Source organism: Primulina tabacum, chromosome 18, assembly GCF_025594145.1.
Source record: "Primulina tabacum isolate GXHZ01 chromosome 18, ASM2559414v2, whole genome shotgun sequence".
Classification (NCBI taxonomy): Eukaryota; Viridiplantae; Streptophyta; class Magnoliopsida; order Lamiales; family Gesneriaceae; genus Primulina; species Primulina tabacum.
The window spans coordinates 21,885,656-21,911,777 of NC_134567.1; the positions used below are offsets into that span (position 1 = coordinate 21,885,656).

Genomic DNA, 26,122 nt, shown 5'->3' on the forward strand with positions numbered 1-26,122 from the left:
TATTACTTAATGCTTAACTAATTTCAGTTCATAGTCAACTTATATAAGTTAGTCTTTAATCAGTTCATCTGTTTAAGTTCGCAATTCATATATAACAACTGATGAAATTTATCATTTGCATGAAAGAGAAAAAAAAAACAAAATTAAGCTCATATAAATAATTCATTCAACCATAAACGTTTGCACGGATTACATCATCATATTTTTTCTCTACAACAATTATCCACATTTTCAACCAAGTGGATAAAGGTGCAGTAGATGTCTTGACAAAGCTCTGAGAAACAGCTATGCGCTTAAGAATTTTTAGTTCCTTTCGAAGCATTAGCTGATAGATATGACCATCCTTAAAGATGTCCACCCACACAGCTATGTTCAAGTGCTCCCGCACTTTTCAACTCTGCCACCAGTTCGGGAGTGGTAGCCTCTCCAGTTTTATACAGAAACTCAAGCTTCTGTAACTTTTCCCAGTAGTGAAGACTCTTATAGAAAACTTCATCTTCTATAACAGCCTTCCTGGTCTCCAGAGCAAACGGCGAAGCACTCGAGCTACTCGTATCTGCCATTCTTTTTGTCTTGAATATTTTCACCAATATGACTGAAACTAACCGTGTTACTTCTATTTATAGCCGAAAATCTTGGAAGTTGAAGGGCCATCAACGTTTCAGCAAACGATAATCTTTCTGACCTTTAAATTTATTTTTATATCGTCACTTTAATTATTCTATTCACCGATTAAGGGGGAATATAAGTTTTTAAGAGGTTAACTGAGAAGACAAATGTTAGTAAACTCTCAACTGAAAGGACACAGTCTTACAACTGATCGTTCAGTTGGGTATTTCACTAATCTTCTCACATAAGTTAACTAATTAATCATATTATATTCCAAATCAAGTGACGTGACTGTCTGCTATCTAATGATGAATCTTATTTTAAAAAACGTGGAAGCATTTGAACCGTTTAAATTGTACACATGCTTACAGCATACGTTTTTATTCAAAATTTTGATGGACTGACACGTGTCCAGAATTTAAACAGGTCACATACATATAAATAATTCCCCGCTTCAATTCAGTTTCTTTCTTACGCGTACATCATCTCTCAGAGCAAACTCATACACTCAGAGCTTGAATTTCACAAAATCTCAGGTTTCCTTACTCTCAGCAATGGCAAATCAGATCCCTGCTCATATATTGAATGCTATGGCTATCAACTTTGAATCAGCTTTATCAGTCGAAGAAGTCGATGTGAAAAATGTATTTCTGAAGCTTGAATCAGCTGGGCTGAGGATATTCTTGGGGCAATACTCGCAGGAGATTTACCCAAAAGAACTCCAGGACCTCTACTCAAATGGATATATCAACTCTGATGGAAGCATCATTTCCACTATTAATGGTCAGTTGGTGACCATTTCTGAAGATTCTTTCGGAGAAATCTTTTCATTACCTTCTGATGGACTGGTACACCTTGCTGATGCTAAAGCATCAGATATTGAAGAAATGCAAACTGCACTCTCTGCTGATGGACGGAAATTCAAAGTTTTCGATCCTAAGAAGGAACTGAAGCATGAGGTTCAGTTGCTGGCTGATATCGTAGCCAAAGGGCTATTGGCTAAGGCAAGATCGTATGCCACCCTGACTTTGGAAAAGTTTCAAGCTATTACGGTTATTATGGCTGGAAGAAAATTCAACTGGAAGCAACTTATTTTCAGTATCTTGAAGAATATGTTTTCCTCCACCAAGCAATCCAAAGGATTTGCAATGCCGCTGAGCTATTTGATGAAAGTCAAAGGGTTGGTGGCTGATGATTCGGAGCGATTATCTAAATTCAAAATTTTCAATGGGAAGAATGCTCTGCCACCCAAGACTAAATTAGATATCTCTCCTGATCAGTTCGTGAAGATCAAAAAGGAGATTGGAACGCAACAGGCTGCTTCAAAATCAGTTAAACAGACCAAGACATTGGCTCAACTGAAGATAGTTAAAAGAAAACTGATTATCAGTGAATCCGATTCCGAGAAGACGCCCTCTCCAAAAGTTGCCAAGAAACCAAGAACACAAAGGACAAAATTACCAACCACAGTAGAATCTATTCCTACTGAAAGGCTGAAATCTTCGGATGCCCAACAGCCTATCAAAGCAGTTCCTCTAAAGATCATCCCACCAGAAATCTCAGCTGGTGCAACAAAGGAAACAGTTAGGATCAAAGCTCCTCTAATCCATATAAACCGTCATGCTGTTCTAGCACCTGCCAGACCCAAAGGTATAAAGATTATAGAACTGGTGGATACTACTCGTACTGGATTGGAATTTCCACACATCCTCAGTACTGAAAAAGGCAAGGGCAAATTGATTGAAGAGCCCAGGCCATCCAATCCCATTCAAACTCTTATTGACCTTGTTTGGGAACATGTTAATAATTTTGCAGCATCAAAACTTCAATCCTATGATGCCTGGACCGCTTACAGAACTCAGATTTTTGCTAAGCAGCTGAAAAAGAAATCCCAGCTGAACAAGTTTATCAAACTGGAAGCAATTGTCCTCAAGATGGTCAAATCTGCCACAATTGTTCAGGCTTTGGAGAGGAAAACCTATTTTTTTGACCAAATTCAATATAAGAAGCTATCTCAACTGCTTTAGAAATTGAAGGCAAACTACATTCCCACCAATCCAACTGCTTATAATGATCGAGCTGTGATCACTCAGCTAGATACAGATCTTACTAGCTTGCAAGCTCAGATAAAAGTGTGGGAAATGGATCAGGAGTTAGTTCTTCCTGAGGAAGCCTCTGAAGTAGAAGAAGAAGAACCCTCCTCTCAGCAGAAAGAGCCACCCTCAGAACAAACTATGTTACAACTGAAGAAACAGTTCAGGATGTGCCACAATCATCTGCTGTGGAACATCAGCTGTACTCTAAAGTCGAGTTGAATTTTGCCAACATTGATGTAATTATTCAAGCAGTGGTGACAGAATCTGTTATTAATGAACCTTTATCAGTTGATCACTCCGCTGATCAAGCAGCTGAATAGAATACCATCTTAACTGAAGAGCCAGTTAAGGCCGCCATTTCTGAACCAAATGATCCAAGAATGATGTCTGCTCAATCACCAGATCACCAAATTGCTGAGAATCTGGAGGCTCTGTTGCCTACTTCTGACAATCCTCCAACTAAAGAGTCAGCTCGAATCTCAGATGACTATCAAGCAGAAGCATCAGTTCATGACTCACTAGCTGAAGATCCTGCAAACTCTCACATTTAGCAGGAAAGCTCAAATGCTGAACAACATCAGTCTTCACCTCATCTGGTTCAAGTGGCAGTAACTGAAACAGATGTTCCATAACTGAATATTGCTGAAACAATGATATCTGAAAGAACCATGGTGGTTTTTGATCAAATCTCACAGGAAGCTGGAGCGTCGGATCAGCCAAATCTTAACTCCGCCAATGATCTTGATTTTGTTCTTGCAGAAATTCAGGAAATTCAGCATGATATACATAGAGTGATTAATGATCTGTACAAGATTCAGCATACTCAATTAGAACATTCTCTAAAGCTAGAACATTCTGAGGCATTCAACTCAGAGAAACTGAAAGCAATTCAAGAAGCCTTAAACTCTCTGTTTCAATCAATGGAAGCAATTAAGAAGAACAAATGTTTGGCTGAGAGTCTCTCCATCACTCAAGACGTTATCAGCAAACGAGTTGAAAATCTAGAGACGCTTGTAACAAGAAAAATAGGCTCGTTGCAAAACACAATGCTCTCTGTTGTCTCTAGCATATCCACTACTGTCAATGTTTTATCAACAGATGTTCGGAAATTCTCATTGAAGATGGAGTTGTTTGACAAAAAGGGGAAGAGATCAAAGAGATTCTAGAACAACAAAAGAAATCTTCTCAGTTGAAGAAAAATCTCTACAGATTCGTGTAGTCCATTATTCAGTTGATCAATCTCTTATTTTAGATCAAAGAGATTCTAGAACAACAAAAGAAATCTTCTCGTTGAAGAAAAATCTCTACAGATTCGTGTAGTCCATTATTCAGTTGATCAATCTCTTATTTTATCTACAATGAGTTCAGACGTTCAATTATTATTTACTTAGTTTTGTCAAACATCATAAAGGGCGAAATTGTTGGAAACTAAATTCCAGCGTTTGACAAAATATGAACCAACTGATACGCGCAATTATATTTAGCAACTAGGACTTAACAAATGAAATCAGCTGATCTAATAAAGAAAACTGATCAGTTGGAAATCGATCAGTTGATACATTCAGCCGTATGCTTTTAAGCTAAACATCCTTCAACTGAACATGTCTCGGGAAAGAACATTCAATCCGACAAAGAGACATAGAAGACTGCAACTGAATATGAAACGCCGCACTTCAATCAATACAGCTTAGAACAACGCATTTCGGCTAAAGCAGTTAAGACGCCGCATTACAATAAATGAAGCAAACAATGCCCAAGAAATAATGAAGTGGCAATCAACGGATACAAAGATTCAAATATATCTCAAGTTACCGATGGAAGGGAAGCTTATAAATATGACAGAAGAACAGCTAAAGAAAAAAAGAAGATCACTCTATTCAAAGCTTGCTGTTACTCTGCCAAAATCTTAGCTCACTCTTACTTGGTTTATTCGTAGCAGTCAAGGCTACAATTTGAGCTCACTAGCACTTTGTAATAATCGTTAAATTCGATAGTGCTAAGATCAGTTACGCACTGAGAACATTTTGTAATACTAAGAGTTTCAGCTTTTGGCAGTGATAAGTCCAAACTGAAGTGGGTCAGTACAAATCTTGTATTCGATCAAAGTCTTTTAGTGAAAATCCTATCCTTGAGATAGAAGGGGTGACGTAGGAGTAATTGAAATCTCCGAACATCCAGAAACAATCCTTGTGTATTTTATTTCAGTTTTGTATTCTATCTTTCAGTCAGTTACTTTCCGCAACTACTTTAGTTTAACTGATTGTTATTGACCAGCAAGATTCCGAGAATCAGTTTGTCACCAAACTGAACTCAAAATTCGAAAAGATCAGTTTTAATTGTGAGTGTTTATTCAACCCCCCTTCTAAACATTCTTGATACGTTAATCGATCCTATCAGCTTTTTATCATAAAGCCGTGCAAGCTGTAAAATTTATGTGTCACAAAACCCGTCACCCTCAGTTATTTTGAATTATGCGACTTATAGGTTGTTTTAATGGAAATGCGTTCAACATATGATTTGTATCACTCTGTGTTATCTTCAATTCAATAGAAAATTCGTAATTTTTTTATAAGAAATGGGAGAGATATGATTTGTATCTTAAAATCGCTCAAACTGTGAAAATTGTGTACATACGCTGGATATTTCCAGCAACCTTTGGACTTGTTCCGTGGGTCATAAGTGAACTGGAATGGGTTGTTTATAGGCTAGTCATCTAGTTTTAATTCACGATTTAAGTTGGGGAAATTTTGGTTAAGTTTCGGTTTGATTCGGACTAAAACCGGGACTCCAGTCCAAGTTTTAAAACGAATCGATCAAGTTTTGTAACGGGCTCGAGCACATTTTAGAGGTCCAGGGATAAAACGGTCATTTTGGGTTCCCGGGTGCAAAACGGTCATTTTGGGTTCCTAGGGGCAAAACTGTCATTTTGCACCAGGGGTGAGATTTAGTTCTGGCAGCGCCCCGAGCACATTTTATATATTTTACATGTTTATGCATCATGTATATGATTTTGATGTAATTATGGAAAATACGGTGCATGCTTGGTTTTAAGAAAAAAATTTACGTATATGCATGTTCTTATTAATTGATGTTAATGATGATGTTTTGAAGGATGGGAGTTGGTTGTGTATATATACGATGACATGAGATATTATGAGCTAAGGCCAAGGCTCAGTGGACGGGTAATGTTGTCGTTGATGTCCCCACTGCCGGGTACCACAGTTTTATAGATTCATCCATCGAATAGAGCTGATACAATAGATCTGATACGAAAGTCACAACTAATGAACTGAATTCAATTAAAAGAAAATGTATACGTATATGATGATATGATAAGACATGTTTGATAGGTTATAATTTTATATGACATGTTTACGTTCATGCTTTTAAGTTAATGAAATGTATGTTGAATACGATATTTTACACTGCTGTGTGCTATGTATAAGTATTTTCTATTAACGGTGTAGTTGTGTTGAGTCTTTAGACTCATAAGGCGTGTTTGATGCAGATGAGCATTTAGACGAGAAGACTGGAGGTGCCGAACTCTGAGTAGGCAGGGCTGGATGTGCGAGCACAACTCGAGGACCACACTTTTCCGCACATCACGTTTTTATGAGCTTCGAGTAGACACGATCAGTTTTACACGTTTTTATAATACGCCGTTGATTTTAAGGATTTTTCTTGCTTTGTTTTATTTGTGCATGGTTAAGGGCCATGTAGAGCCCAAAAATTAGTACACGTAAAACCCATGCATTTAGTTAATTGTTAAATTATTTATTTAAGTTCAAAATGTGTGGGGACCCGGACGCTAATTCATTTTTTGGGAATAATTAAATCAATTAAATCCACAGGGTCTGAATTTTTTTTTTACAATACAACAGCGGAAACATAATGAAATCAGTCTGATATACATGTAAATATAAAAGTACAAGTCTTGTACTACATGTCTTCTTCTCAAACTAGGGTTCAACCACTATACATCAAGTGCTGAATCCTATTCTACTTCTGAGCCTGGATCTCCACGCTAAACTGTAATCTCTTATCTTCATCTTGACCCCGAACCTGTCCCACCTGTTGTCATGCACACATACAAACAAGACAACAGCCGGATGACTCCGGTGAGAAATATATTCTCAGTATAAATCATGTATACATGCAATCATATAAACAAATACAAAGGCATGAAATAGATATCAATAACATGTATTCAATCTGAAAAACATAAAACGATAGGAAACTGTAAATCAACTCTGATTCACAATCTCTGACTCATACACTCTAACTCGACTCTTTTCTAATCTAGGGATCCCGATCTGAATAAGAACGCAACAATCTCCCACCTACTCTCCCGATCGTGGTGGCGGTACGTTCTTATTACGGACTTTGGTCCTGTCTCTATATCGAATATCTGCAATAAGAGTTGCTCTACTCTTATGCCACATCAATATGACCAAACGTCCGGTGTCTTGGCAGGGCTGCCAAAGACTTGGCATATTCTGCCAACCTATCAGACACATCATTCAAAGACTCTAATCATAATATCTGCTTAAGTATAATTCAATAAAATAAGCATAACAATCTCAAACATTGCAACATATCGAGGCAATGACAGTTCAGTATGTGATTTTGGGAAACTCAAGTCGAATCTATCTCGAGTTGTGCAATCCCGCATCAACATCAATTTATACATTTCTCTTCTCGGTCTGACGAAGTCGAAGTCTCGAATTCCATTCTGTCCATACTCAATCTGGTAATAACAATATCGAATACACTATATCAATGTATAACTCAATTCAAAACAGGTTCTGATCAATACTCAAATCTAGACATAATCTGATCAATTTCAATTATAAAACGATACAATCTCAATAAATAGCGAATCTGATTAATATCAATCTACTGATGTTTCAACGGCATAACAATACAATCTCAATAACCCAGTCAATGCAATATCAATATATACAAATCAACAATTCATCTGATCCAAATCTGAATAATATCAATATACCCAGCAATATAGTATCAATCAGATATCAATCCCAACACCTTATAATCGATAACAACACAATTCTGATATCAATTCGGTCTGATCACAATCAAATCAACTCTGAAAATTTATAACAATTTCATAGTCAATATGTTTCTCAATCTGACTTCAATTCTACGATGTCTAACATGTCAAGAACCTCATATATGAATCCTATCCGATTCCTTCAATATCATAATTTCAAGATACATCAAAACGTAGTAAAACTTACGTCCAGTTGAAGTTCTCGTCGACAGAAACATGGTACTGCAGTCAGATTCAAAATCAGACGGTCGGATTTCTCACAAATCGAATTAAACTCTTCGAAGGAATTTGGAAATTCCCTGGCCCTCCGTTTCTTTTCTTCTTGCCTTCTGAAGAAATGAAGTGTTTATATGTATATATATCCTGCATGTCTCAGCAACCGTGGCTTATTCTTTGTAATACACGTCTCGCGCATATGTGCGATACTACTTGGCGCATATGCGCGAGACCTAAGTCTCGGCGCGAGTCATCGTGGCGCATATGCGCGAGACCTAAGTCTCGGCGCGTAGCATCACGATGACTCGCGCATATGCGCGCCATTATTCGGCGCATATCCGCGAGTCCCTTTTTCCATTCTTCACAACTCTCGGGTACCCTCGTGCACATGCGCGGATCCATGTCGCGCATATGCGCGAGGTGTTCTGGCTGCCTTGCGCATATGCGCCCGACAGGGTCGCGCATATGCACGAGGTCTTTTCCTCGCACATATTTCCAACTTCTTTCCGGCATCTCCGGTCTGATCCCTTCCGTCTATAATCATATCTCAATTATCACCAAATCATTTCAGATTAACAGGATAAAAATTTCGGGCCTTACAAAATGACTTTTAGTGATGCATGATTTATGAAATTGTATTATTTTAAATTATTTATGCTTTTGTAATGCACGTTAAAATGTTTCCTTGAGTTTCATGTTTCATGCGATTATTCGATGTGAGATCGAGGAAAAGAGACCGACGATGATTTGTGGCGATTTTAAAATGTGGTATTTTATTTTAAGTTAGGATTGAGGTATTTTAAATGATTTATTAAGCTTTTAGCATTTCAAAAGCCTAAATTAATTCTTAGGTGATTTTATGATTTTAAAACTTTTCAAGATGTGTCACTTGTACATTTTATTTTAAAATTAGAGGTGTTAGAAGAGTTAGTATTAGATTAGTATTATTTTATTATTAATTATTTACCCACGCATGATTATCCTCTAATTATGCAATTAATTTTTTAATTAAGCTATTCCCTCTACACTAATTCACGCACACATACGTTACACACACCATCAGCACACACACAATTCACACACCTTTCATTTCATTTTTTTTGTAAACTAACTTAGGGTTCTTAGAGGGTGAAGCAGCCGTCCCTTTTCTCTACAAATTTTTTCAGCAATTCACGTTTATTCTGTTGCAAGAAAATCGTGCCACGTTCGTCCCGGATCAACCTTCGCACTCGTTCCGCTTCGGTATCGTCGGTTCGATAATTTTAAATATCAAAAGGCATGTATAATCTTTTTTATCTGCATCGATCTTGTTATATTATATGTTATTATATTTATTATGTGTAAAAATTCATGTATGTTGTGCAAAGTTTGAGCAAAAATGGTTGGATCGATTTTGAAAGGATTTTTAGATCTCAAAACTCGAAATTTGCTGTCATTTTAAATACTGCGACTTTTCGGTCGATTTTCTGGAAAAACGTTCAACTTATAAAACGTATTACTTTTCAATACCTTCGACTTGACAGTAAATTCGTAATTTTTGGACAAAAAACGAGTGAGTTATGATAATTTTTGTGGGACTGCTCAAACTGCAATTTTCTGAAAATATGTTCTTGATGAATTCTTGAAGTTTATTTGTTGCAGGCTTCGTTGGAAGTTTTGGGTGATCGCTGCTGCGTTTAAATATTGTGAGTATGATGTTGGGATGATTTTTGGTGTTCGTTTCATGTCGATAGCCACTTGGTTGCACTAGAAGTCGTAGGAAGCATTTTTGTGTCAAAATAGCGTGTTCACGGTTTGAGTTGCGTTGTATGATTGATATCGTGGTTTGAGGCATCCTGGGAGTTTGAATCATTTTCATAGCATCCTAGGATGGGTCTCGATCCGCACGATCGAGTTAGGAGGATTAAGCCACAAGTGTAGTGATTTTCGTTGGGTACAACATTTCAGAGTCTACACGGACCCGTAGACGGACCCTGACACAGGGTCCGTGCCCCTGTTTCATTTGTGGTTTGAAATTTCAGTGTCTACACGGACCCGGATCCGGACCCTGACACGGGGTCCATGCCTTTGTTAATTTTGTTGGTTAAGTTGCAGAAGCTATACAGACCCAGACCAGGACGTGTACACGGGGTCCGTGTCCTCCATGTTTGGGAAAATATTAGGGATTTTCTTTGGGGTTCGATGTCATGGTTTAGTACGATGATTAAACGAGATCAAGTCCTGAGAGATATAGAACGACATAAGGAAATTTGTCATTTTGGGTGTGAGCATGACTAATACGTCTAACTTATGAAAGACAAGTGTTTGAACTCTTGTTAGTACGTGCAGCAGTGGCCCCAAGCGAGATCCAACGAATCCCTCAATGCCAAGTAAGTATGTTCGACGTGCAAAAGAAAATATTTTAAGTTTTTGAGGTATGCTAAATGTCTTGTGACCAATTATGAACGGGTTTGGAAGCCGGTGAACGTGTCCGGGGACCTCTCCAACTATGAACGGGTTTGGAAGTCGGTGAACGTGGCCGAGGAACCTCTCCACCCCGGTAAAGCATGACCAGGTTTAGATCAGGATTGGAAAGCGGTAAAGCATGACCAGGGACCAATCCACACGGTAAAGCATGACCGGGGATCTCATGTATGTGGCAGTAGATTTTTTGTGGGGACCCGGACTCTAATTCATTTCTTAATCATCTGTGGGAATAATTAAATCAATTATAATAAACATGGACTAATTTTTTTTTTAACATACAAGTGCAAATGCGGAACGTAATGGAATTCATTCGAATATATACATCGAAAGCAAAGTACAAGTCTTGTGCCGTCTACAGTCAGGTTGGGCAGTAAGGCTCGGAGAAGGGCAATCACTCATTCTTAAAACCAGCGGTCTTAAGAATTAAGACCAAAGAGTCGGGCGGAAGGGGGGGGGGGGGGGGGGGGGAAGCTCTCCGTTCCTGCCATCCCGTTACTCGGGTGAAACCTAACTGACTAAATTTAAAACTAAGGTTTAACAACTACATATCAAGTGTTCAAACCCTATCTAGAATCCAAGTCCGTAGTCTCCACTCTAATCACGATCTCTCTTCATCTCCTCGACCTTGATCTTGTCCCACCTGTTGCCATGCACACATACAAACACGACAACAGCCGAATAACTCCGGTGAGAAATATATCTCAGTATAAATCAACGATACATGCAATCATATAATCAATATAAAGCATGAGACATATATCAGTAATATGAATCAAAATCTGAAAACATAATTCCATATAAATCTATAAATCAACTCCTAACTCTATATCTCAGATTAGACTCATTCCTAGTCTAGGGATCCCGGTTTCCAGATGTTGGCATACTATATCGAATTTCAGTAAAAGAAGTAAATCCACCTCTAATCAAACATCGATATAAACCAAACATCCAGTGTCTTGACATATCCATCACAGACTTTGGCAACCTCCGCCAATCACTATTCGGTGACAATGTGCAATGGGTCAATGACGATTCCATCACCATCAGGCCCGTCTGTAACAAGACCAATCGTCTAATACATTCTTTCTATAAATCAATAGAACAAGCAAATCAATCCACTCAATGCACACAATAACAATAAGTATGTGGTTTAGAGAAACTCAAGTATTTCACACTCTTGAGTCATTCTCCCTGTTCGACATTGACTTATACCTTTCTTTCTGTAAATCTGACTCTGTCGAAGTCTCTAACTCAAATCTGTCAATACTCAATCTGGCAATGACAATAACGAGGTTATCGTATCAATATACCAATCAATCAATAATGAATATAATCAGAATTGAATCAAATTCCGTTTCAACAGCATAACTGTACAATCTCAATATACCCAGCAATACAAATCAATAGATATCAATTCTCACAACTCATAATCGATACAACACAAATCTGATATCAATCTCAATCAATTCAACTCAGAAAATCATAACAATTCTATACGGTATCCGTTCTTCAATCCGGTTTCGATTATACGACGTCTAACATGTCAAGAACATCATATATGAATCATATCCGATTCTGGCAGTATCATAATTTCAAATGATAACAAAACGTAACAAAACTTACGTCCAGTTGTAACCGATGTCGATAGGAACTCGGTACTGAAGTCAGATTGAAAGTCAGACGGACGGATCGAAATATAAAGGCGTAAGGATTTTCTTCAAACTCTCCCTTTTCCCTTTCTCGTTCTTTCTCTTGTTTCTGCTAAAAGAACTAAGTTATGTGTATATATATCATAGTTGCATGTTAAGCTACGTGTCATCATTTTCTTGCATTTCCGTCTGCGCTCGGGCGGTCATGAAATTCCGCTCGAGCGCGGAATGTTCGGCCCTCGTGTATTATACAATGGCGCTCGGGCGGTCATGAATTACCGCCCGGGCGCGGAATGTTTGGTCCTCCCTTGTTATTTAAGGGCGCTCGGGCGGTCAAAAACTACCGCCCAGGCGCCGAACTTTCGGTCCAACATTTTTGTAATTCCTATGCTTTGCCCAATCTGGTCTCGGAATGACCCGGCTATAATCACATCAGTTCATAATCAATAATCTCATATTAACATAATCAAAATCTAGGGCATTACATTTTTTCTGTCAGCCCAGTACTGTGGTAGAGTCTGATCAGGCACATTTATGTATGAGTCACTTGCTTTGAAACATATCTCTACGGAAACTGATGAGGTTTATGTATGTTCAAGTATGTATGAAGCAAGCATGTTCATGAAAAGTTTTATGACGATGGCACGTCTACGTTTATGATATTATGTTCAAGTTTCAAGTATGTACAGTTGAGAATATTTCCAGTTGTTTAAACAAATACCTTTTTGACATACTTTGTTTGTGAATGTTTTCATTTCGAATATTTTAGATGAACAATTTAATTTATCGCAAATCGAAAGGTAATCATTTATTTAAGAAAATTTTTATTTTTTCGCAAATTTTAAAGTTGTTCAAAATACGGTACGTTACAGGCCGAGTTGGCACATTTTTATACGTATGATTCTAGATGAGTTTGATTAATTTAAACTGCACCATTTTTACGGTCAAATAATTACGATTATTTTAAATGTTATTTCTAGAATGTGAGCTTTAAAAAAAATATTTCCGCACTTTTATAATAGTAGACGTCACAGTTGGTAGGGGATGAACCAAGCAAAAGCTGGTGGGCATGTGAGGCCGGGGCCGAATAGGGCATGGGGTGATCACCGGTGCCATGAGATTGCACGGAAAATGAGCGGCTCCTGGCAGGATTCTAGGCGAAGGGAACATGGATGAACTGATCTTTTACACCGGAAGGAGAGAGATTCTGAAACTGCTCAGGTATGGGACTGTGCAATTGAGGAGGGCTTTTGATATGTAATACTCATATCAAGAAGGTGCATCTTCTTTTCGGTAGCTCATCACATAAAAACTCCAAAGTTAAGCATGCTTGACTTGGGCCAATTCTGGGATGGGTGACCCCCTGGGAAGTTTCCTAAGGTGCGTGTGAGTGATGACATAAGCACGCTGGAAAAGAAAATTTTGGTACAGTGACCCCCTGGTAAGTTTCCTAGGGTGCATGTGAGTGAGAACATAAGCACATTGGAAAGACAAGTCTTGGTACAGTGAGGACAGTCGTCCAATCTGGGGCGTTTCAGTTGATATCAGAGCAAGGGTCCTGTATAGGATTGTGCCACTGCCAGCTTCTGTAGTTCAGTCTTCAAGACTCAGTCTTTAAGTTTAAAGGTTTTAAATGTTTTCAAAGTTTTATGATATCACCTGCATGTTTACATGATATACGTTTTACAGTGATTAAAAATGCATGTTTATCTGTAGTTGTGTTTTGAGATTAGATGCTTTAAAATTTTTTATGCATGTTATGACATGAAATGAGAAATTAAATGATTTTCATGCATGCTGGTTTTGTGGTGGAATTGGACATGATTAATATTATGGCTAATGGGCGTTATGAAAGGTTGAAAATGAATTAACTATATTGATTTTTGGTTAGTAGTAATGATGTTCTACTTATGGATAATAAGTTAATCTTAAAAGTTATGAATGTTTTTGGGACTTGTAGATTTTCTAAGAAAATATTGATGGTTTGTGGTTACTAGTTGAGTTAATTTTTTAGGAATTCATATAAGGAATAATGATTCGAAGACTACGACAATCTTTAGAAGTATAAAATATATAACTTGGGATTTTAAGTATTGATGGAAATTTAAGATTTGATTACGGGAATTGAGTTTGGAATTAATAAGCTTAAAATTATTTAACTTCATGTTACGGGGAACCTGTAAAATGGAATTTGGAACGCCAAAAACTTATGGATAATTGTGGAATTTTTTGGTAATTAAAGACAAAGTGGATAATTTTAGAGGAAATTAGAATTTATTTTGCAATTATTAAGGAATTTGGAGACTAGTACAACAATAAGTGATATGAATTTTTGATGATTTAGGTTTAAAAAGATATTTAGAACCTTGAAATATCTGGGTTATAATGTTATAAGGAATGATAATCAAGGACATTGTAGAATGAATCGATGTTGGGCTCGAAAATCTAAGCTTTAGTAGAATAATGTTGTGACAAATTAGAACTTAGAGTGATAACAATTTAAGGTAAAGTTGACCAATTGGTAAAATTATAGGATAAGATATTAAGTTGACACATTTTTGGGAACTTAAGTTTGATGTATCATAAGTTTTAGTCATGATCTTAACAGTTAAGATTGTACCTTTGTTAGAGTTAAATTTTTCTAGAAAGTTGGGTATGACTGATGGTTAAGTTCTTTGATAGACGCATGTAAGAAGTGAGGTAGACACCTTGTCTTGAGAAATTTTTGAAAGTCATTATGAAACTTAAGAATGAGTGGATATGGGTGTTGGAATTAGGTTATCTAGGACGATTTGGGTTGCGTAAGCTTGAATTTCAAGTTTATGAAATAGGTGTTCACACGGAAAATTTTGGGCGAAATAAAAATAAAAGAGAATTAGTTGTGTTCAACATAGGTTATCATTGGACGAATATTAAGGTTTTTATCGAGTAAGAAATCTAAAATATTTACATGGGGATTCTAGAACTCTATGGGTTATAAGTGAAGTTGATTTATTAGAGTTAGTCTAAGGATACCATGGGATAACTTATTAAGTTTTATATGCTAGAATTAATTAAGCATTGAGGATACGTAAAAATGCGACATTTGTTTCAAGGAGGAAAGTCCAAAGGTCTTAGGCCTCAACTATATTGCAATTGAGAAGAGAATAGTTTAAGTGTGCAATTGATGCTAGAAGGGTTTACTAATTAGGTAGAAGATCGATATTGTATAATTGGGTTTTATGGATTAACGTTACTCGAGGTTTAAGATTTGCAACAATTTTACATCCGAGATGTACTTGTAAATAGTTAAGTTACAAAACTTTGGTGCCGTAAGATAAAGACTCGATTCAAGGATCTTAGGATAATATCGTTATGGGGTTGAGATACGGTTTAACTTTTAAATGTATCATCGAGGATAGAAGTCGGTCAGTAAATTTTGGGGCTAAGATTTCCTAAGTTAACTGCCTAAATGCTAATGTAATAGGACAATGAACTTTATAGGTATAATATAAGAAAATTAAGATGCGATAAGTTTGGACATCCATCTCTAGTATGAGGAATTGCGAGATAAGTCAAATTCGAGGTCATAGTAGAATAGAACTAAATCACCATAAGTTGTTTTAAGTTGTGATTTGCAAACGGGGATTTCAGTAGACAAAATGATTAGGATTGAGGAGACATAAAGACATTTTAACACTTATTTTATCAGAGTAGCGCAGCGGAAGTGTGAATTGTTGGGATACTAGAATTAAGAGTCTGAACTTTTTGTTTATCGAGGATAAACGAATTTCGGCGACGAAGTTCAATTTAAGGGGTGTAGATTGTAATGTCCCGAAAATTTGAAGCATACAATGTTTTAAATTTCTTAAGTATTTTATTAAATTGTTTTAAAGCATTAAATGCATGTTTATTTCATTAATTTGTATTTTAATTCACGGTTTATTTAAAGTTCATGCATAATGGCTTTTAAAATGCATTTCGCGCTCGATCGAGGAACGGAGACCGGAGAATTTTATCAGAAAATTATTTTTATTACATGACTAATTTTTATTAATTAATATAAGATGTTTTAAATATATTTTTCAAGAAATTGGCTTCGTTGGGTATTTTTACCAACCATAACATATTTTTCAGTGGTATGCAAATTTTATCAAAACGAGGGACGTTCGGGTATTATTTTCAAAAACTTGCCAACACGAAATATTTTTCAGGAGTATGTTTAGACTTGATGGGCCTATTTTTGAGCTTGTTGGACTCAAAACTCTTTTAAATCCCTTTTTAATTAAGTTAGGGCCCATTAGCTTAATTTTTGTCTATTTAAATAATACCTAATCACCCACTAAACCTAAATCTAAATCCTATCAGCCGACAGCCCCTCTTCAACCACTCTCTTCTCTCAGTTTCAGCACCCCCATCAGTTGAAGAGCATCGGACATAGCTTGTTCTTGCAATAAAAATCCCCCGGTGCCTTCCCTTCGCGCGGTTCTTCACGTTTTTGAGTATATTAACATCAAGGCATGCCATGTACTTTCATTTATGCGTCATACATGATAAATACTTGCTGATATATGTGTTATTTGCATAGATATTTCGATCCAGCATATAGCATGGTAATGCTTCGGTTTTTGTTCAAATCCTTGCATCTTTTTCAACCAACTCACGTTTGTTTTGAATTGCTGCAAGGGGGCTTCGGGCTACTGTCACGAGGGGTCTGAATCACGTGAATAATTAAGGGAAATAGGCTGGAGTCAAAGTTTTGTGGATTTTAGGAGAGGGCCGATCGATATCTTGAGTCTTCGGTTGGAATTTCTGTGTCACAAAACCCGTCACCCTCTGTTATTTCAAATTATCAGACTTATGCATTAGTTTTCTGGAATTGTTTTCAACATATGATTTATATCACTCTGTGGTATCTTCGATTCGATAGTAAATTCATAATTTTCTGATAAAAAACGAGGGAGATATGATTTTTATCACAAAGCCGCGCAAGCTATGAAATTTATGTGTCACAAAACCTGTCACCCTCTGTTATTTAAAATTCTACGACTTATACATTGGTTTTCTGAAAATGCGTTTAACATACGATTTATATCATTCTGTGTTATCTTCGATTCGATAGTAAATTCGTAATTTTCTGATAAGAAAAGAGGAGTATATGATTTTTATCGTAAAGCCGCGCAAGCTGTAAAATTTATGTGTCACAAAACCCATCACCCTCGGTTATTTTGAATTATGAGACTTATAGGTTGCTTTTCTGGAAATGCGTTCAACATATGATTTGTATCACTCTGTGTTATCTTCGATTCAATAGCAAATTTGTAATTTTTTGATAAGAAATGAGAGTGATATGATTTGTATCTTAAAATCGCTCAAACTGTGAAAATTGTGTACATACGCTGGATATTTCCAGCAACCTTTGGGCTTGTTCCGTGGGTCATAAGTGGTCTGGAATGGGTTGTTTATAGGCTGGTCATCTAGTTTTAAGTCACGATTTAAGTTGGGAAAATTTTGGTTAAGATTTGGTTTGATTCAGACTAAAACCGAAACTCCGGTCCAAGTTTTAAAACGAATAGTTCAAGTTTGTAAGGGGCTCGAGTTTACGTCTACGAAATGCATAAAAATATTTTTTTGGGATATTTTAAGGATTTGGTAGACTTTGGGTCATATTTTAGAGGTCCAGGGGTTAAACGGTCATTTTGGGTTCTTAGAAGCAAAACAGTCATTTTGCATCCGGGGGTGAGATTTTAGTCCTGGCAGCGCCCCGAGCACATTTTATTATGTTTTAAATGTTTATGCATCATGTATATGATTTTGATGTAATTATGGAAAATACGGTGCATGCTTGGTTTTAAGGAAAAAATTTACGTATATGCATGTTTTTATTAAGTTATGTTAATGAGGATGTTTTGAAGGATGAGAGTTGGTTGTGACTGACGATGTATATGTATACGATGACATGAGATATTATGAGATGAGGCCAAGGCTCAGTGGATGGGTAATGCTGTCGCTAATGTCCTCGTCGCCGTGTACCACGGTTTTATAGATGGATCCATTGAATAGAGCTGATACGCTTAGAGCTGATACGATAGAGCTAATACGAAAATCACAACTAATGAATTGAATTCAATTAAAAGAAAATGCATACGTATATATGATGATATGATGAGACATGTTTTGACAGGTAATGATTTTATACGACACGTTTACGTTCATGCTTTTAAGTTCATGAAATGTATGTTGAATACGGTATTTTGCACTGCTGTGTGCTATGTATATGTATTTTCAATTAACGGCAGTTGTGTTGAGTCTTTAGACTCACTAAGCGTGTTTGATGCAGGTGAGCATTCAGACGAGGAGACTACAGATGCCGAACTCTGAGTAGGCAGGGCTGAATGTGCGAGCACAACCCGAGGACCACACTTTTCTGCACATCACGTTTTTATGATCTTCGAGTAGACACGATCAGTTTTACACGTTTTTATGATACGCTATTGATTTTAAGGATTTTTCTTCCTTTGTTTTATTTGTGCATGGTTAAGGACCGAGTTGGCACATTTTTATACGTATGATTCTGGATGAGTTTGGTTAATTTAAACTACACCATTTTTACGGTCAAATAATTACGATTATTTTAAATGTTATTTTGAAAATGTGAGCTTTAAAAAAAATATTTCCGCATTTTTAAAATAGCAGACGTCACATATTATGTCTACGACGTATATGCCTAGACTTACCATTATACATATTATTTAATGCCCTTCCAGTCGTAGATTGGCTATCACAATGTATGCATATAGCCGACACTAGTTTTTCCCATCCTGGAAAATCGTCTAAGAAGTGACGCAGCCATTCAACCTCTTTAGCACACTTGTCAAGAGCTATAAACTCAGATTCCATCGTGAATCTGGCTATTACAGTTTGTTTAGAAAATTTTCACGCAATTGATGCACCTCCTAAAGTGAATACAAATCCACTTGTATATTTTAAATCTTTTATATCAGAGATCCAATTTGCATCACTGTAACCTTCAATAACAGCAGGATATCTGGTGTAGTGCAGCCCATGATCACAAGTGTACCTTAGGTATCTTAGCAATCTGATAATTGTTTTCCAGTGTTCAACTCCTAGATTACTCGTGAATCTACTCAATTTGCTTACTGGATAAGCTATGTCTTGCCTCGTACAACTCATTAAGTACATCAGACTTCCAAAAACTCGAGAGTATTCTAATTGAGACATACTCTCGCCTCGATTCTTTGATAGATGCTAACTGGTATCTATCGAGGTTTTAGCCAATGCAGAGTCATCTTTATTGACTTTCTCAAGTATTTTGTCAACATGATGTGACTGACTTAGAACTAGCCGTTCTGATGTTCTATGAATTTTAATTCCAATGATACATCCGCTAAGCCCAAATCTTTCATGTCAAATCTTGAGTTCAATAACTTTTTGGTGGATTTGATCATCTTATCATTACTACCAATGATAAGTATGTCATCTACGTAAACACATAAAATGACATATCAATTTTCAGTGTTTTTTATGTATACACATTTGTCACATTCATCGAATTTAAATCCACTTTCTATCATGGCTTTATCAAATTTTTCGTGACATTGCTTTGGTGCTTGTTTTAAGCCATATAGAAACTTCACTAGTTTACAAACCTTGTTTTCTTGCCCAGTCGCAAAAAATCCTTTAGGTTGTTCCATGTAAATTTTCTCTTCTAAATCTCCATTTAGAAAAGCTGAATTTACGTCCATTTAGTGTACTTCAAGATTTCGCAATGTGGCAAAGCTCGAGAATTACACGAATAGAGGTTATTCTCGATACAGGAGAATATGTGTCAAAGTAATCAAGCCCTTCACGTTGATGGTAACCTTTGATTATCAATCTAGCTTTATACTTATCTATGGTTCCATCTGATTTCATTTTTCTTTTGAAAACTCATTTACAGCCTAGTGGTTTGCTTCCCGGAGGAAGATTTAATAATTCCCACGTATGATTTTGTAAAATGGATTCCATTTTGGAATTGATATCTTCTTTCCATAAAGGTCCCTCAGATGAACTCATTGCTTCCTTGAAGCTTTGAGAATCACTTTCAATCATGAAAGTGATGAAATTCGGACCAAATAATTTCTCAGTCCTAGCTCTCTTGATACATCTAGGTTCAATATCTTGATCAAGCTCTTGTTCTTTATCAATTGTCTCATATAATCTTTTGGATGAACTTGGTTCTTCCTTAGATTTGCATGGAAACATGTGTTCAAAGAACGAATCATATCTTGATTCCATTATTGTATTCTTGTGAATATTAGATATTTGAGATTTGTGTACAAGAAAATGATAAGTGCTGTTGTTTTGAGTATGTCCAATGAAAATGCAATCAACAGTTTTTAGTCCTATTTTTACTTTCTTCGGAGTGGGTACTGCAACCTTGGCAAGACACGCCCCACACTCGCAAGTGTTGGTAGGAAGGTCTTCTATCTTTCCATAACTCGTATGAACTTTTATCTTGCTTCTTTCGGGGCACCTTATTTAAAAGGTAATTTGCTGTTAGAACAGTTTACCCCCACATATTTTGTGGTAAACCAGAACTTAATAACAACGCATTCATCATTTCTTTCAAAGTGCGATTCTTTCTCTCTGCAATGCCATTTTGTTGAGGAGAATAAGGTGCAGTTCTTTCGTGTTTGATACCGTGTTGAGCACAAAACTTAGCAAATGGTGATTTATATTCACCTCCACGATCACTTCTTAGCACCTTAATTTTCTTGCTAACTTGGTTTTCAACTTCACTCTTATATTGGACAAATTTGTCAATAGCTTCATCCTTATTTTTAAGAAGATACACATAACAAAATTTTGTGCTATCGTCAAAAAAGTAATGAAGTATTTATTTCCACCACGAGTTTGTACACCTTTTAAATCACATATATCACTGTGAATTAGATCAAGCGGTTCACTTTCTTTCAATTGTTCGAAAAGATGATCTCGTTAGTTTTGCCTCAACACAAGTTTCACATTTGTATTGTTTATCAATTTGGAATGCATGAATGCTTTTCATGTTAATTAGTCTACCAATTTTATCATAATTAACGTGTCCAAGTCTACCATGCCACAAACAAGAAAACTCAAACAAGTAAGCAAAAGTATTAACTTTATTCATCACGGGTTTAATAGCCATTACATTGAGTTTGAATAAACAATTGCAAACATAACATTTTCAACAAACATTTCACCTTTCGATAAAACAACCTTATCTGACTCAAAGACAATGCGGAAACCATGCTTGTTAAGAAGCGACCCGGACACCAAGTTCTTGCGGATGTCAGGTACATACAGCACATTATTCAGAGTCAGTTCTTTTCCAGATGTCATCTTTAGAACAACTTTCCCTTGACCCTTGATTTCAGAAGTAGCGGAATTTCCCATGAATAGCTTTTTCACATTCTCAGATTCCTCAAGAGTAGCAAACATCCCCTTGTCCGAGCAAACATGGCGAGTGGCACCAGTGTCAATCCACCACTCCATTGGGTTCAAACCTACCAGATTAACTTCTGATATTACAGCACAGAGAGTCATGTTCGAAACCTCCTGAGAAATGTTCTCTACCACATTCGCCTCTCAGTTTCTCTTCGACTTCTTACATTCAGAGGCCTTATGACCCATACCATCATAGTTGTAGCACTTTCCAGAGAACTTTTTCTTCGAAATACCTCCCTTGGGTCCCATGTTGAACTTTTTGTTGGAGGTGGAAAAGGTTCTCTTTTTCGAGCTTTGACCATGCTCGATAACATTTGCCTTAGCAGCAACAGAAGAAAACAATCGTCTTTCCGAACTCTTGTTGTCTTCCTCGATGCGAAGCCGAACAATGAGCTCTTCAACATTCATTTCCTTACGCTTGTGGCTTCAAATAATTTTTGAAATCCTTCCAAGCTAGTGGTAGCTTCTCAACGATAGCAGCCACTTGGAATGATTCGCTCAAAGTCATCCCCTCACCGTGAATCTCGTGAAAAATCACTTGGAGTTCTTGAACTTGGCTGATAACCGGTTTTGAATCCACCATTTTAAAGTCCAGAAAGCGGCCAACAAGAAACCTCTTGGCCCCAACATCCTCGGTTTTGTATTTTCTATCAAGGGATTCCCATAGCTCTTTAGCCGTTTTCTTTTCGCAAAACACGTTGTAGAGCGAATCAGCCAATCCTTTCAGTACATAGTTTCGTCATAAGAAATCAGAATGATTCCATGCCTCCACCTCACTAACAGATTCAACATCTCCCTCACCCTATTTGAGTTTAGGAGCATCCTCAGACAAGAATCTGGTCAGGTTCAGCATCGTCAAGTAGAACAGCATCTTCTGCTGCCACCTTTTGAAGTCCACACCAGTGAACTTTTCAGGTTTTTCACTTGCGACTGGTTGGGACAGCAACCGCAGCAGCACGTGGGGTAACATGAGGGACAACATGACTTGCACGCTGGTTTCAGTAGTCATATATGAAACAAATCACATAATGAGTAATATGTTTTAAGATTGTTACAAAAAAAATTCTAATAACAGTGGCGTAGAAATAAATTCGTAAAGATAAAGCAGCAACCGAAACAAGTGTGCTGTTTATAGTATGATTATCAGTGCAAAGGAAAGCAAAACCAAACCGAGGCCTGTAGCGTATACAATTTCCTTAAAACAGATTCGCCCCCTCTGGTATGTGCTTTGAGGTTCCAGCTGACGTCTGTTTCCCAGGATACAACGAGCACACCAGCAGTGATGTCGCACAAATCACTATGCTAGCGAACCGAACAGTACCTGAACTTTATCAACGGACGAAGTAGGAGCAGAGGTGCAGGAGAAAATGGATTTCGGTGGTCTTCTAGGCTTGGCACATCCCCTATTTATAGATGTCAATTACCAGCCATACGAAAGGCCAAAGGTTGCCATAAAGATGGCAGTCGAATCACCAAAGGTTGGGGCAAACGAAACACCAAAAGCCGGGGCAGACGAAAGGTCTCAAGGGCATGTGTAAGGTCTCAACCGGAAATAAACAAAACAAAACAAAAGATAACATAGACTGGCTAGACGATTTTTGCCTTGATCGGTCCAACATTCGACGTACACAGGTTGCGCTCATACGCTTGCGCACAAGTAAAATCTTTTTCAGTTCAAATTGGACCCATAATTTGCACCTCCCTGCGTTGGCGTGCGCAAGAAATAGCCTCTTGACCAATCATTGTTACACTTCCATGAAATATAACATAATATAAATTTATCTATCACATTTTTTTCGGAGACAAAACTCAACTTTCCAAGTTTTCATTTACTCTTTTGAAAAGTCCATAAAACTCACGTCCCAATAACTTTAATCGAACTGGATAATCAAAGGGTCCAAACGTAAATAACCTCGTAAATTAAGAACATCAGAGCTAGTTCATGATTGAAGCTGCAAAAATGGAAGAACGAACTGGAGATGATTCCGCGTCTCTAATCTCCCAGCAAACAGGTGAAGCTCAAGGTTCTCTGTAATTTTCTCTCCATCTCGATTCTTTGTGTCATTTGATTGTTCTTAGATTCGAAATATGCGTCAAATTTGCTGAAATTTGTGGATTTTGATGTTGTGTTAGGGATTTACTTATTTTAATTATCCTGAGATTCAACAGTTTCCGACGATGATGAGATAGACTACTCCTCGAAGCCTGAATTTTACGGCCCAGAACTTGACGAGCAATGATGAGATTTGGGCTCGGAAACAAAGAAGAGGTCATACTTCTGATGCTGTTCTCAGTTGCCCAGCTTGCTTTACTACCTTGTGTTTAGATTCTCAAAGGTATGTTAATTTTCCTCCACGAATTCAAAAAATAAAGTTTTTCTTTTCTATATTTGGATTCCACATTTCTCAGAAATCCAAGTTGGGAAGTAGAGAAGGATTCCTGGTGTCTTCTTTGGTTTCTTGTTTGATTTTCTTGTTTTATATGCAAACTTTGTGTAACTGTTTCTTTTATATTTGATGGTCTGGTAGATGATTCAACTGTGTATTAATGTATTATGGTGGATGTGAAGATACTCGAGTAGGGGAGGAGAAGGGAAATGATTTGTGAATTTTTGGGCTGGAACATTCACTTTTATGAAACTATGTATAAAAATCTTAATTTTTTTCTATTTAGAGGCTGACCCTATGGTTTTTCCTAAACTATCATTTTTTAAGCACATGGATGATCACAATCCAGATACTTTGGCACAATAGTTTTGAGAACAATTTGAGTAAATCACTATGTTAGGTGTTGAAGAGATTTAGATGTTAGATTTTAACTTGCGCTACCTTGTTCCGGTTGGTGGCAATAAAATTAGGCGACGCATTTTACTAATGGTAACATAGTGCAAGACAGGATCTCTATGAGTTGTGTGATATTTTTATCTTCTTTAGTTACACAGCAGGTCAACCATTTTTGGATTTGGCAAAATCACAGGTTATCGGCTAGGTGGTTACATGATACTTGACTTGTATGTTCATAAAGAAGATATTCCTGATAGTGAACAGAATTGCAGCTTGACTATTTTGTTGTGGTTCTCTTGACTATGTTCCTTGCGGTGAAAACTCTGAGCCGTAGTTCTACAATGATTGCCGCATTGTTAGGGATGTCTATGATATTGGTGTTCGACAATCAGATTTAAGTTTAACTGGGTAGTCAAAATGAACCAAGCTCAATTATGCCATGTAAGTGTTTTAGAATGATTAATTGATTAATGATTTTACGGAATGAATGACCCTCAGCATGAGCACATCACCTAATATTGGCGTAGGGAACACAAGTCAAGTCGAAGTTGAGCTCGATTTAAATTTTGTAGGTTCAATCGATTGAGTATTCAATTTCAAACTCGAGCTCGAGTATATGTAGCATAATGGAGCTTGAGCTCGAAAAATTTTAGGTTATTTTAATTTAGAGTTGTATCGACAAAAATACCCCTAAATTATATATATCTTCTAATATGTGTTTGTGTGTGTGTGTGTGTGTGTGTGTTCTTGTAGCTCGTAAGAAACAATAAAAACTTGAACTTGAGCTGTTTTAACCGAGCCGGTCATGGTAGTTTGACTCATTTGCACCCCCATATTGGCGTCAGTTACTTTTTAGGAATATATTACAAATATATCAAGGTTCTTCCTTCTGGTATACTTTTCTTCGTTTGTGTTATCTGCTTTTTCTGAAAAATATTATCTCTGCCAAATTTTCGTTCCTTCTAAGTTTATTATTACCCTAATATGTAATTCCGAAGGTTATTACAAGCAACTGGTGACCTTTTTCTGATTGCAAACTTTGTAGGCACGAAAAAATCGTCACCCGGTACCGAGCAATATTTGTAGTAAATTGCAAGATCATAGAAGAAGCAGCGCAACCAGGAAGCAAGCGTAAAAGGGACAGAAGAGGATCTGAGACGGAAGCAGCTGCTGAAACGTTTAAAAATGTGTGTTGCTCAGTTTGTTTCACAAAAGTGGGAGTGATTGATGAAAATGAAATTTATCATTTCTTCAACGTCCTTCCAAGTGAGGCATGACTTCTTATCTACTCGGCATAATTTTCCTCTTTGCCTTTCTAAATCTTTAGTCGGTATTGTGACTTAGCATGTTTCAAATTTGAGTTACATTTTATGTGTATTAAGAGTCTGTTTGGTTTGAGAAATTAATGGACAAAAAACACTTTTTAAATATAGTGTTTGGTTATTAAAATTGTTTTTTTAAAAAACACTTTAAAAAATATTTTTTTAGAAACTAGAATTTTTTATTTTTTGAATTTTGCTTCTACTTCTTTTTAAAAATAAAAATACAAATATTTTGGGCAAACTATTAATAACTCACATTCTCAAATATAACTTTTTTTATTTAACTCTATATTCTTTCAAATGTTTGTTTCAGATACTTAATCATTTAATTTTTCCAAAAATATCATCAATTTTTATAATTATGGTAGCTGACATTGTCATACCTATTGAGCATGTTTTTAAAAGCATATAAGCCAAAGACATGTAACTACATAAGGTTTCC

At 36.8% G+C, this 26,122-nt stretch overlaps 2 protein-coding genes across 2 annotated transcripts; one reads left to right on the forward strand and one right to left on the reverse strand.

Annotated features, from left to right (window-relative positions):
- Positions 1-20,655: 20,655 nt before the first annotated feature.
- On the reverse strand, positions 20,656-21,983 carry LOC142532361 (uncharacterized). Its single transcript, XM_075638676.1, has 3 exons — positions 21,740-21,983; positions 21,348-21,634; positions 20,656-20,922 (listed from the first exon to the last, which is right to left on the reverse strand). Exons 1-3 carry the CDS (start codon positions 21,981-21,983, stop codon positions 20,656-20,658), a joined length of 798 nt encoding a protein of 265 aa, XP_075494791.1.
- A 1,534-nt stretch (positions 21,984-23,517) lies between these two features.
- LOC142532362 (uncharacterized) lies at positions 23,518-25,786 on the forward strand. The gene is given in 4 exon segments (XM_075638677.1): positions 23,518-23,599; positions 23,745-23,812; positions 23,814-23,911; positions 25,404-25,786. Coding segments are annotated over 4 exon segments (480 nt in total). The 3' UTR covers positions 25,636-25,786.
- The last annotated feature ends 336 nt before the right edge of the window (positions 25,787-26,122 follow it).

What these genes read in the sequence shown, in the direction of transcription:
- LOC142532361 (XM_075638676.1), bottom strand. Translation starts at nt 21,983, where the DNA reads ATGAATGTTGAAGAGCTCATTGTTCGGCTTCGCATCGAGGAAGACAAC. An exon ending in GGGTCATAAGGCCTCTGAAT is followed by an intron (nt 21,635 to 21,739) that starts GTAAGAAGTCGA and finishes TTAATCTGGTAG; the next exon opens with GTTTGAACCCAATGGAGTGG. An exon ending in TTGTCTTTGAGTCAGATAAG is followed by an intron (nt 20,923 to 21,347) that starts GTTGTTTTATCG and finishes CTTAAAAATAAG; the next exon opens with GATGAAGCTATTGACAAATT.